The following is a 12,288-nucleotide window of genomic DNA, read 5'->3' on the forward strand; positions in this document are numbered from 1 at the left end:
CATGTGTCCACACATAAACAGAATCCACTCAGAACTACACATGAAATTTATGAGTCAAATGAATAGTATGTGTGGCTACACATGAATTTTATGAGTACCCATAAAAACTATGTGTCGGACAAATATATATCATATGTTTATCACATTGCAAAAATTCATGTGTGGGACACATAAAATTAATCATTGAATTTTTATTAGTGTAGTAAGCCAAGCCAATGCATTTGTTTTCAATATGTCAATCACGTAAGAAACCACATCTAGGGTACAGAAAAGGTGTTGCGTTCTAACTTGAATGTGTTCCTCGTGACTCCGGTGAAAGCAGACTTTGTTTTGCAGAAGATTCCGACCAATAGAGAGACATTGCAGATGTTTTTCTTTTGCCGACTTGTTGACAAGATTTCCATTAAAGAAAGTCTCACAACAACGACCAAAAAAGTCGGAAACCTGCTAGTGGATAACCTAAAGCGAAGTGATGTTATTAAAAAGAAGATTAGTCAACTTTTTGTGGCGTGGTGATGTATGTAGTTGCATATAAGTATTGTGAAATATATTATATAATAAATGATTTATTTGTATTTTTTTTTTTTTTATTTAGGAGATTTTCAGCCGTAGGCTGGTTCATCTCCGCTTTATTTGTAGATCTACAATCAATTAAAAACGGAATAATGAGCGTGACATCTACCGGCGATTGCAATTCATTCGTAAATTATCGGGACAATTTAACTGTAATTTGATTCCTCAAGCAGAGATGGTATTTTAATCATTCTTACCGTTAAACTAAATTGGCAGTACATTATGTTCTGACAGAAAAATACATTCATTGACTTTAGGGCGTTGATGATGCAAGCATCAGCGGTAAAACGGAAGAAGATATACTGCTCCATAATTTTACATCGGCTGCTCAATATCTTCGAGCATTCCTCCAAACAACAAGGCTAGTCCAGTGTGAGCCAATTTAAAATCGTTGTTGGTAAATACTCTAAGGTACACTGGTAGTTACTGAGCTGTTCCAGATTTCCCAAGAAAATAAGGAACCGTTGATTGACGTGGCAGAATCAAGATTGGAACCAAGAGTGTCATCACAAGCTGTGCAAGTAGGGAGAAGAATAAGTTCTTGGCTATGTCCATACTGGTCAACGATGTCGGGACTACGCTGCACATTTGCCTGTGGAACTACGACGATGAACCGAACCTTTTACAGTAGAAAATTGTACTGATTGCAATTGCCACTTCGGTTTGATCGTGACGCTTTTCGAGGGACATACATCGAAAAACGGGGTTCCTTCAGACTGATAAAGTATTTTAATTAGCATTCAGCTAATAGTCGATGTTTTCATTTGATCATAAATTCCCCAATTTTAGGAATTGGAACCACCAACGACAAGGTGCTGGTGATTGAGGATTTCAAAAACACTAGCATCGTTACCATTCTGATCCGTACTGGCAACACAATTGTTCCAGAACGCGACACGTAAAAGAAATTGATTGGTTGGTTGTTTTTATTTTGAAAGTTTAAACAATCGCCTCCCTTGCAGAGAAATCCTGAAGTGGACATTCAATAAAAATGTGATATGTTATTTATTTCAAAGTACTTTTCTCCGAACGTAAACGATTCATCGTGTTGATTAGTTTAAAAGCAATACTTATTTGTTCACATGTCATGAAGACAAAAATTGCCTTAACTCCATTTTGTAAACAAATCTTGTAAGACCATTTTCTCGCGAACCGAAACCTACATTCGCAAACCTAACACACAATCGGGAATTTCCCCTACCTGTTCATTTTGTCGGTTTGCGTTGGCGGATTTTGGTTCGCGAGAAAATGGCCTTACAAAATGGAGTTAAAGCCATTCCAATTGTTGGTTTTGAATTGTTTAGCAGAAAGAGAATTGACGATTCCAAATCCGAGGAAATGTAGTTCATCTTTGCAACCTGTTTACTATGTACCGCCATAAATCTACGCAGCACCTAATTCCGCGTATTTCGCCAAAATTTTGTAGTATTTTACAGTTTTATCAGAATTTATGTTTTTCCCAGACACAAGTGGTGAATACCTACCATCATGTACAATTCCATCGAATGATGTATAATTTCTAATTATTTTAGACATTTTGAAAACAGTGCGGAATTAGGCCATAGGGTCACAGAATTATGACACATTACGATAAATGCAAGAATGGTAACTGCAAAAAAAAATAATACTTCATCATTTCTCAATATTGATGGAGTAATATGACATGCACTAAACTAAGGACACAGTCATGATATATTACAATAGATCAAATTACTGGTCGCAGTGGTGTTAAGTCCCGAACAGAGGAAAAAAGATTTTTGTTTACTTGACAACTGTAAACAATAAGTTGCTGGCTGATCAATTTTTAGGTCTGAAGAAAGACATTTTTATAAAAAATCAAAAAGACCCTTCAGTTAGCGAACGTTTAATGTAATATAATTTCTTATCAAATAATTTTGAATTTATCAATCAGAAAAAGCGTTCAATTTCCCCCCTCATCATGGTATCACCACAGACAAACAGACGTAACTCATTGAATATTTCTCACTGTAAAACATCGTCGCTAAAACATTACCGCCATCTGTTGAGTACACTGTGGTGGGTAGTACGCTGAACAGACGGCGGTAGTGTGTAAACGTCAAACGCAAGGGAATTTACTATGCGCGCCACAGGTGGTGGTACTACCAACTATGATACTTTTAAATTGACCGTTAAATGCTTGTTCGATCAACAACTTGCGAGTGTTATGTCTGTTTGTCTGTGGTATCACACTTGATAGTTCTTTCAAGAATAAGAACATCAAATAGAAAAGAAACTTTCAAGGAAGCTAATTTATTGAAAATATTTACCTACCTATGTCATTATTCCCGTTTTCGAATGAATCGGATACGTCACACATTTTTTTTTTTTTTTTTGTTTGTCGAAAACAAGGATAAGGACCGATTTTTTCATTCCTCACTCACTCACTCGAAATTAGGAAAAAATTTACACTGTGTTTCCAGGTCAAAATTGCACTAGGAAGGTTAACCTGGGCCCAGGTCAGATTCCTGTCGACTTCTTTTATTTCCTTGTTGAGGCTCCACTGCCATCAGCCTCTGGGTCTGCCTCTGCTGGGATGTCCTGCCAGGATCCAATCCTGCGCTTGATGGATTACCAGGTTTACCCATAAGGAGTGTTCACTATATAAAACCGATACACACTTTCAATTGCAACTTTTGACAATCCATAAGTTAAGCATTGCATAATTTTGTTTGGATCATAATCTTTACATATCTATATAATAAACAATACGGATACAACGCTCGGCATTTCTGATCAAAATGACGTTTGAGACAAAGTTGTAGAGAAAGATAATGTCTGCTCTAATGGAAAAAAATGAACAAAAATGTTTTTTCAAGAAAAAAAAATTTAAACAAACAATTTAAACGCCCAAATAACTCAAAATGTCCTTGTAAGATTTTGAAAAAAAAAGCTTATGAAAAATGCAATTTGGAATATTCAAAACTATGGAAACTTGAAAACTGGCAAAAATCGTAGAACAAGAACTGTTGGTAAATGTTTTTAAACTTTTTGTCAGTACGCTTTTTTGTGTGTATTTTATCACAGAAAATGAGGGAAAAAATCTCAAATATTGTTTTATGAGTGTGAATTACATACAAAAACGATTGAACCGAAAGTTCAAAAATTTGACCAGAAGTCTTGCCAAAAGTTCATGTTTAATGATTTTTGTCAATTTTTAGGTGTCCATACTTTTAAACATTCCAAAAGTTTGCATTTCTATAAGCTACTCATCTTAATGAAAATTTCAAAAAATTTTCCGATTCGTCATTTGGCGTAGAACTGCTCTATAATTAAATCTGATTTAAGACTCAAGCGCAGTTGAAGAAATTGGCCCTGCGAGAGAAAAATTGGAAAACTTAGCTCATACTTATTTATAAGTTTTATAAGCTGGTACTTACTAGGTACACTAAATGAAAGGAATTTTTTTGTAGAAATCACAGCTGTCTGTAGCCTTTTTCTTTTTAAACTTTTCAAAAATAAGCCGAATGCTGAACATTTTTTTTTACAATAGTCAGCATGTGGCCACGTATTAGTTAGAATTTTCAAAATAGTCCCTTTCAGTTAGCGGACGTTTAGTGCATACTTACCACTTCACCAAAGCAAGCACCAAGCAGTAAATCCTGTAAGAGGAAGGCTTGTCAGATAACCATACCTATAATTCAATTTTGATGGTTTTTGGAACTGCACTTCAGTGTAATGGTCTAAATGAAGATGTGCAAGAATGAATATAATATGTGGAGCGCTTCGCATGACTACCCGTTGTCTAAGTAGTATCTTCAATTGCAGAATGCTTCCTTACACGAGCAGCTTTCCATAGGACTTCCCGCTCTTGAAACTCATTCAAGATTGAGATTCTAGAATGCAAGACTGTAATCAAACAATTTCGACATCCGGAACTTGATATGCTGACATCTCACCTAAATAAAAGATTAAAAATGGATAAATGTGATATCGAGGTCTCCAACGCCCAAAATGAAACCCCACCAGCTTTGCTTCACAAAAAGAAGTCATCGCCCAACCGCACCCAAAACCATGAAAGCGGAGTGCAATGCTTTTTGCATGGTTTATTGAATCCATTAGCATACATACCAATCCTCAGCAGATCCGTAAAATTAAAACAATAATTGAATCCTAAACCTAACGCCGTCTACTTCTTGGCAAACGATATCTTCATCGCATGCGTCGGAGTAATCTTGAAGCCTTGCAGCGCCTCCCGAGCGGCACCGCTCTGCAGTTCCGTGGCAAATTCCACGAAAGCAATATCGTGTCGGTTGGGAACCAGACGCACTTCCTTGAAGCCCGGGAACTGGTTGAACAACATGGACAGCATCATCTCGTTGGTCTCCTCCGGCAGGTTGGTCAAGAAGAGGATTTGATTCGGTGGCTGTTCCGCAGTGGCAGAATTGCTTGCCGTCGTACCGGCATCGGCATTCTTCTGCTTCTTGGACTTTTTGTCCTCCTGCTGAACCGGCTTGGGTACTTTGGCCTTCTTCGGACGTTCCTTGAAGGTGCCCTTCATCTTGGCTATCACGTCGCTGTCGGTTTTGGAATAGTTGATGCGCATCGGTTTGTCGTAGAACGGGAATCCCTGCATGGTTCGCATGGCGTTGGTGGCACTGCCAATTTCCTTAAAGATGATAAACGCTTGCCCTCGCATTTTCAGCGTCTTCAGCGCCACTATGTCCAAGATTTGTCCGAACTGCGAGAAGATCGCATACAGAGACTTCTTCAGCTCTTCCTTCTTGATTTTCTCGTTCAGGTTGTTGATGTAGATGGTGTGACTCGGCCGGATGTCCATTTTGGTGCGGAGAGGTGCAGATTTTACAAAAATTTACTAAATTTTACGGCAAATTACTCCACGATATGATTGAAAATGGGTTTCTCACTGCGAATATGTCAAATGGCGTACATGCGATGGCGATTCTACACAAAAAGTCTACACAAACGATGCCGGGTACTGTCAGAGGAAGTGTAGCACGAAACCTCGCACGAAACGCACGAAACTTAAGAGGCACACGGACGATGAGTTCAACTCAAAGTTAAGTTGAATTTAGCAAAAAGTGTCTTCCATAATAACTATACCCGAATAATAGCTCAAAATGATAGAATTAATCTAAAAATGGTTCGAATGATACGCTGAATACGTCCTTGAGTAAAATAACCATACACATTTTATTAGAGTTTGCTCTCAAAGTGAGTAAAATTTTCGAGCTTTTCCAGGAACCATAAGTCGAAACGACAAACTTGTTCAAACAAGCGTTCATACAAAAAATGCTTCTAGGGGCATCCCACTCTAAACTTCATACCTAATATCAATAAAATATTTGTAAATCCCGCGTAAGTATTCTTAAGTATGTTTAAGTATTTTCCATCGAAGTAATACTTATTTTTAAATGACCGGTTGCTAGTGCATGTGTTTGTTGTTGACTTGTTGTCGGTCGTCTTGTATTTATAAAAATAGGAGTGTTAAGTATTTTTATTATGAGTATAAATTAGTATTATTTAATTTATATTTTTCAGCGATTCAGCATGTAAAAAAGCTTCAAGGGCTGGTTACAAAGAATGATGTTTTCAGTACAAGTTTAACCTAGGGGTATCCCACTCTAAACTTTAGTACTAGTATACATTAAATACGTTTAAATCTCTCATAGGTATCCTTAAATATTTTTAAGTATTTTAAACTTGCATAATTTCCATCGTAGTTACCGGTTGCTAGTGTCGTTGGTTGTTGTTGTAAGCCCCGTCAATAGTTTTCGTCACTTATGAAATGAAATTAATTCCTGTTTTAATCTATTTTAATTGCAATAAAATCATGATAATTGGTATATGTATTTCAATTATGCTTATCTAATAGTGTAAAAAAATCGTGTTATTCAAATTACTGATGCTTTAGAGTAGAGAGGTTCTAGAACCTCTCTAGTTTCGAGCAGACTTTCCAGTGCGCTATCATGAATTTGGACTCCTTTACAGAGCTGTTCCAGATTCCTAAGAAAATAAGGAACAAGGAATAAGGTATGGAGAAGAAAAAAAATCTTGGCTATACCTATACAAGTCAACGATATCAGGGTTACGCTGCGCATTTCCTGTCGAACTACGACGATGAAACGAACCTTTTACAGTAGGAAATTGTGGTGATTGCATTACGCTTTTCGGGTTGGAAAACAGTGTTACTTTAGACTGGTGAAGTAGTTTAATTGACATTTTGCAGTCGATGTTTTCATTTGAACATAAATTTCCCAGTTTAAGTAATTGGAACCACCAGCCACAAGGTGCTGGTGATTGAGGATTTCAAAAACACTAGCATCGCTATCATTCTGATCCGTAGTGGCAAATAGATTATCCCGGTTGAATCGAAGCGGTAGTTAAAAATGAAAGGTACATTGGGGTAAATGAAAAGTGGTGGGACAAGTGTATAAATGCCCAACCCATTACGAAACAAAGGATATTAAAAAAAATCCAGTTTAATAAATTTTTGTGGGTAGACAACAATTACCCACTTGCGCCACCAATTTATAACTTATACTGTTCGATCTTTCCAGAACGTGACATGTTAAAGAAGTTGATTGGTTTGTTGTTTTTATTCAAAAGTTTGAATAATCGATACTTATTTATTCACATGTCATGTGTTGAAATAAATTGATTAAATTTAAGTTTTACAATCGTTGCTGTTAGTTAATAGAATTAATGAAAAAATTAATTCTACTTCAACATATAGCAGATATGGCTTATCAATCATGTCCAGCTCTAATAATGGTTTAACAGATAAGAATTGACGGTTCCAAATCCGAGGAAATGTAGTTCATATTTACAACATGTTTACTATGTGCGCCATAATTCTGCGCAGCACCTAATTCTGCGCATTTCGCCAAAATGATGCAGTGTTTTACATTTTTATCTTAATTTATATTTTTACTATGCACAAGTGGCTAATACCTACACAGCAAAAAAAAATGTAATATCGATCAACGTAATTCAAGCTGATGAATGAAATAATGATGTAATATCAAAAAGCAGATACAATATTACATCAATGGATGTAATTTTGTTCGCAAAATCGATGTACATCGTACAATGTGATATTACACAACCGATGGATTGACCTGGTTGCAGCAGTTTCGATGTAATATTCAACAACTTTTTTTGCTGTGTACCATCATGTTCAATTCAATTCAAATTATATACAATTTCAAATTATCTTTGAAATTTTCAAAACAGGCACTTTACGGCAGAATAAACACGTTCGTTGGGAAGCTACAAGATGAAACAGATGCCACAAGCTCGACAACAAGTACAATGCGAATGGTTTGGAAAACCTTCACAACTTCTTGTTCAGATTCGATAGCCCTAAGAGTCTTAAGTTAGTGTTACATGGCCTAATTATAACGGTCGAAAAGTACTTAATCTTATAACGCAACGATCGATAAAACCAAACAAACAACGAAGGGAAAGGTTCCATGATTGTCAATCTGACTTCTTCCTGTAACATGTCGAACGAATCATCCTAAATGCGCATCAAAGTGTGACATAATTAATAGTGCAGGTATAATGCGAAAATGATGGAATCGGTTTCTAGATTGGACAAATAATCAGCGGCTGTTTTTTCCACCGTTGACGACATTAATTTATAGGTGAATCATTTTGCAAAGATCTTCTCTTATTCCAAGACCATATCTTGATACCTACAAAACAAAAAGAAACATTTAAAATAGCTGTTAAAGCTTAAAATATTAATACTGCAGTTTTCAAATATTCACACAAAATCCTTGACGACATCTGATAAATAAACAAATAAAATGTGTTTAGCAACGGTGGTAACAACCTAATGCAAAATATAGGTTAAGTATTTTTAAGTATTTCCAGGTATCTTAGGTATTTGTAAAACTTTCTGAAAGAAATATAAAGTTTAGAGTGGGATGCCCCTAGAGTTTAACGGTGTTTACCGATCGACTGAACTCAAAGTGTGTATTGGCTCTCATATACCCTCTCGGTGCACAAAGATCCTGCGATGATGAGTATTGGTATATTCAGATATGAGCGTGCATTAGCTGACCGGAGCAAAATTTGCGATGGCATGAGAGAGACAACTAGTACTTTTCTCTGTCTCTCTCCGTCTCGTACCTTCGCAAAATCTCGCCTTGCGCGTGAAACATCGCTCAGGACGGAATTCACCTTATTTCTAAACATTTTAATTACCGTTGACCTACCTAGCAGCGAATCATCTGACTACGATTTTGTTTTTGCAGTATCGAGGATCTGAAGTCGTGAAAACGTGTTGCAGACCTGAGCAAATTTTTTTTAATTTTTTTTTTAAAGGAAACTAAATCCGTTCATTTGAATAATGCTGACTATGTTGCTTATACTGTGTCCAATGGCCCTTATGGTTTATTATCTACTGTAATAAGCATGTTTTGCGTTTAGAAGGTGGAAAGCTAAGAGATCTGCGTTTCCGCAATACCCCCATATTCTCGTTTAAAATACTACCCAGACGTAAACGAGAATATGGGTGATAGTATGGTCACATGGTTTCGTACATCCAATTATGTTCTTATCAGGCATTGTCATAGTTACACAGCCAAAAACCGAGCGGAAAAAGAACAACACAAAATTCACTATTAGATTGTTTATACAAATGATGGAACTCGAACGAGTAACAACAAAAGGTTCCAATTACTTACTTAAGTGTCCTGAGCGCCATCCCTGGCGCAAAGGGCCAACGTGAAAGATCTCCATCCTGGGCGATTGTTTGCTTTCGCCTTGACCTGGGCCCAGGTCAAATTCCGGTCGACTTGCTTAATCTCCTTGTTTAGGCTTCGCCGCCATGAGCCCCTGGGTCTGCCTCTGCTGCGATGTCCGGCTGGATTCCAATCCAGCGCTTGTTTGCAGATTTCATTTCCGCTCTTCCGTAGAGTGTGGCCAACCCACCTCCACTTACGTTCCCGAATTTCTGTCGATATCGGCTTCTGGTGACACCGTCGATGGAGCTCGGCATTCGAAATCCAGTTGTGAGGCCACCAAGCACGAATTATATACCGCAGGCATCGGTTGATGAACACCTGCAGCTTCTGTGTGATCTCCGCTGATACGCACCATGTTTCGCTAGCGTACAGCAGTACAGATTTCACGTTAGAGTTGAAAATTCGGATCTTCGTGCGGAGACTAATCTGATTTGACTTCCAGATGTTTCGTAAACTCGCAAAAGCAGCCCTTGCCTTCTTGATCCGTGCACCTATGTCACTCTTGGTTCCGCCGTCCGACGCTATCTGGCTGCCAAGATATTGGAAACTTTCAACCTTCTCCACTTCCTGACCAGCTACCGTAAAATTGGATGGATTTCCCGTGTTGATATCCAACGATTTAGTCTTGCTGACGTTGATGTTGAGACCTGCCGCTGAGGAGCGTTCGGCGAGATCGTCGAGCTTACTCTGCATGTCAGAACGCCGTTGTGATACTAAAGCAACGTCATCCGCCAAATCTAGGTCGTTTAGATGCTCCATTGTAATAGGCTGCCAGAGCAACCCACGGTTCGGCACACGGTCGATCGCACCAACCATTATCTCGTCGATTACGATGAGGAACAGTAGCGGTGATAGAATACATCCTTGCCTCACTCCAGCGACTACCCGAATGGGGTCAGATAGGGCTCCGTTGTGCAGCACCCTGCACGTGAAAGCCTCATACTGAGCTTCGATGAGGTTGACGATTTTATCCGGAACTCCCTTGCGCCTTAGGGCGCCCCACAGGTTTTCGTGGTTGAGTCGGTCGAAAGCTTTTTCGTAGTCAATGAAAACCAAGTAAAGGGACTCTTGGAATTCGTTGACCTGCTCCAAGATTATGCGGAGCGAGACAATATGGTCCACACAGGATCTTCCAGCACGGAATCCCGCCTGCTGCCGTCGGAGAGTCGCGTCGATCTTCTCCTGTATCCGGTTGAGGATAACTTTGCATAGAACTTTGAGAACACAACACAGTAACATAATGCCACGCCAGTTATCGCATACAGTTGGGTCCCCCTTCTTTGGGACCTTCACTAAGACGCCCTGCATCCAGTCAGCCGGAAAAGTCGCGGTGTCCCAGATATTGCAGAATAGTTGATGCAACATTTGTGCAGATAGCATGGGGTCAGCTTTGAGCATCTCTGCTGATATGCGATCGACCCCGGGAGCCTTGTTGGATTTCATGGTTCGGATAGCAGCTTCGATCTCCGGTAGGGATGGCGCCTCAGAATTGACGCGAGTGATGCGTCGCACTCTTGGCGGTTCATGCCGAGATGTTGATGGCTGGTTGACCGACGAAACTTGTAGAAGCTGTTCGAAGTGTTCAAACCAGCGTTTCAGCTGATCAGTGGGGTCGGTGAGCAACTGACCAGTCGCGTCCTTCACTGGCATCCTAGGATTCATCCTTGCTCCACTCAGGCGTCGTGAGATATCGTAGAGGAGACGGATATCGCCTGTTGCTGCGGCTTTCTCACCTTCATCGGCTAGGGAGTCCACCCACGCTCGCTTATCCCGCCTACACGAGCGCTTCACTTCCTTCTCGAGAGCCGAATACAGTTGGCGGGCCTGGTTCTTCGCTCCTCTGGTTCTCGCCCGCTCTATCGCGGCTTTTGCATTTCTCCGCTCCTCTATCTTCCTCCAGGTGTCATCCGTGATCCACTCCTTTCTCTGAGCGCGCAGCTCGCCCAGGTTGTTTTCACTCGTTTCAGTAAAGGCATCCTTGATCGCCGTTAATTGCTCTTCTACGCTGCCACCATCAGGAATATCCGCAGCTCTGGTCTCCAGTTCCTCGACGAATGACCTTTTTACTGCTGGATCTTCCAATCGGCGTGTGTTGAATCGCCGTCCGAGCCGCTCCTCCCGCCGCTGGACCCGCGCGATACGAAGGCGGATCTCTCCAACGAGGAGATGGTGGTCAGACGCGATGTCGGCACTGCGTTTGTTCCGAACGTCAAGAAGGCTCCTTCTCCATTTTCGGCTGATGCAGATGTGGTCGATTTGATTTTCGGTATGTCCATCACGGGAAACCCACGTGACTTTGTGCACTGGTCGATGGGGGAAGAGCGAACCCCCGATCACCATGTCGTTATTGCCACAAAACTCTGCCAACAGCTCACCGTTTTCGCTCATTTCGCCAAGACCATGGCGCCCCATGACACGCTCATAATCCGTGTTGTCGGAGCCGATCTTCGCATTGAAGTCGCCGATGTAGATCTTGATGTCACCTCTCGGAATTTTATCCACGACTGCATTCAGTTGACTGTAAAAGTTCTCTTTGTCCTGTAACTCGGCAGCATCGGTTGGCGCATAACATTGGATTATGGTTAGGTTACGAACCCGCGTTCTGAATCTGGCAACGATTATCCTCTCATTGATAGGTTCCCACTTGATGAGCGCCGCATTTGCTTGGGCGCTAAGCAGGAAACCAACTCCACGGTGGCGGGGAGCGTTTTCACCTCGAATACCAGAATAGAGTAGTACCTGTCCCGACGGCAGCTTGTGTTCTCCAAAGTTTGGCCAACGGACTTCGCTTAGTCCCAGGATTTCGAGCTTCATGCGTCGAGCCTCGCTGGCGAGTTGTGCCAGCTTCCCCTGTTGGGCTAGCGTTAGTACATTCCATGTTCCAATTCTTGTCCGTTGTTTTGCGCTAAAAGTCGTTGCCGTAATATCAGTCCGTGATCTTTCTCTATTGGTTTCTGTAACAGTTGTAAAGTTTCGGGGA

The 12,288-nt window shown here is 40.4% G+C and overlaps 1 protein-coding gene across 1 annotated transcript; it reads right to left on the reverse strand.

The window, feature by feature from the left end:
- Positions 1–4,561: 4,561 nt before the first annotated feature.
- Positions 4,562–5,435, reverse strand: snf (U1 small nuclear ribonucleoprotein A snf). The gene has a single exon (XM_065237430.1). The coding sequence runs from the start codon at positions 5,369–5,371 to the stop codon at positions 4,721–4,723; it is 651 nt and encodes a 216-aa protein (XP_065093502.1). The 5' UTR covers positions 5,372–5,435; the 3' UTR covers positions 4,562–4,720.
- Positions 5,436–12,288: the final 6,853 nt, after the last annotated feature.

This window comes from Ochlerotatus camptorhynchus, unplaced genomic scaffold (assembly GCF_037179485.1).
Source record: "Ochlerotatus camptorhynchus isolate MF236.1 unplaced genomic scaffold, CSIRO-AGI_Acam_v1.1 ptg000621l, whole genome shotgun sequence".
Lineage (NCBI taxonomy): Eukaryota > Metazoa > Arthropoda > Insecta > Diptera > Culicidae > Ochlerotatus > Ochlerotatus camptorhynchus.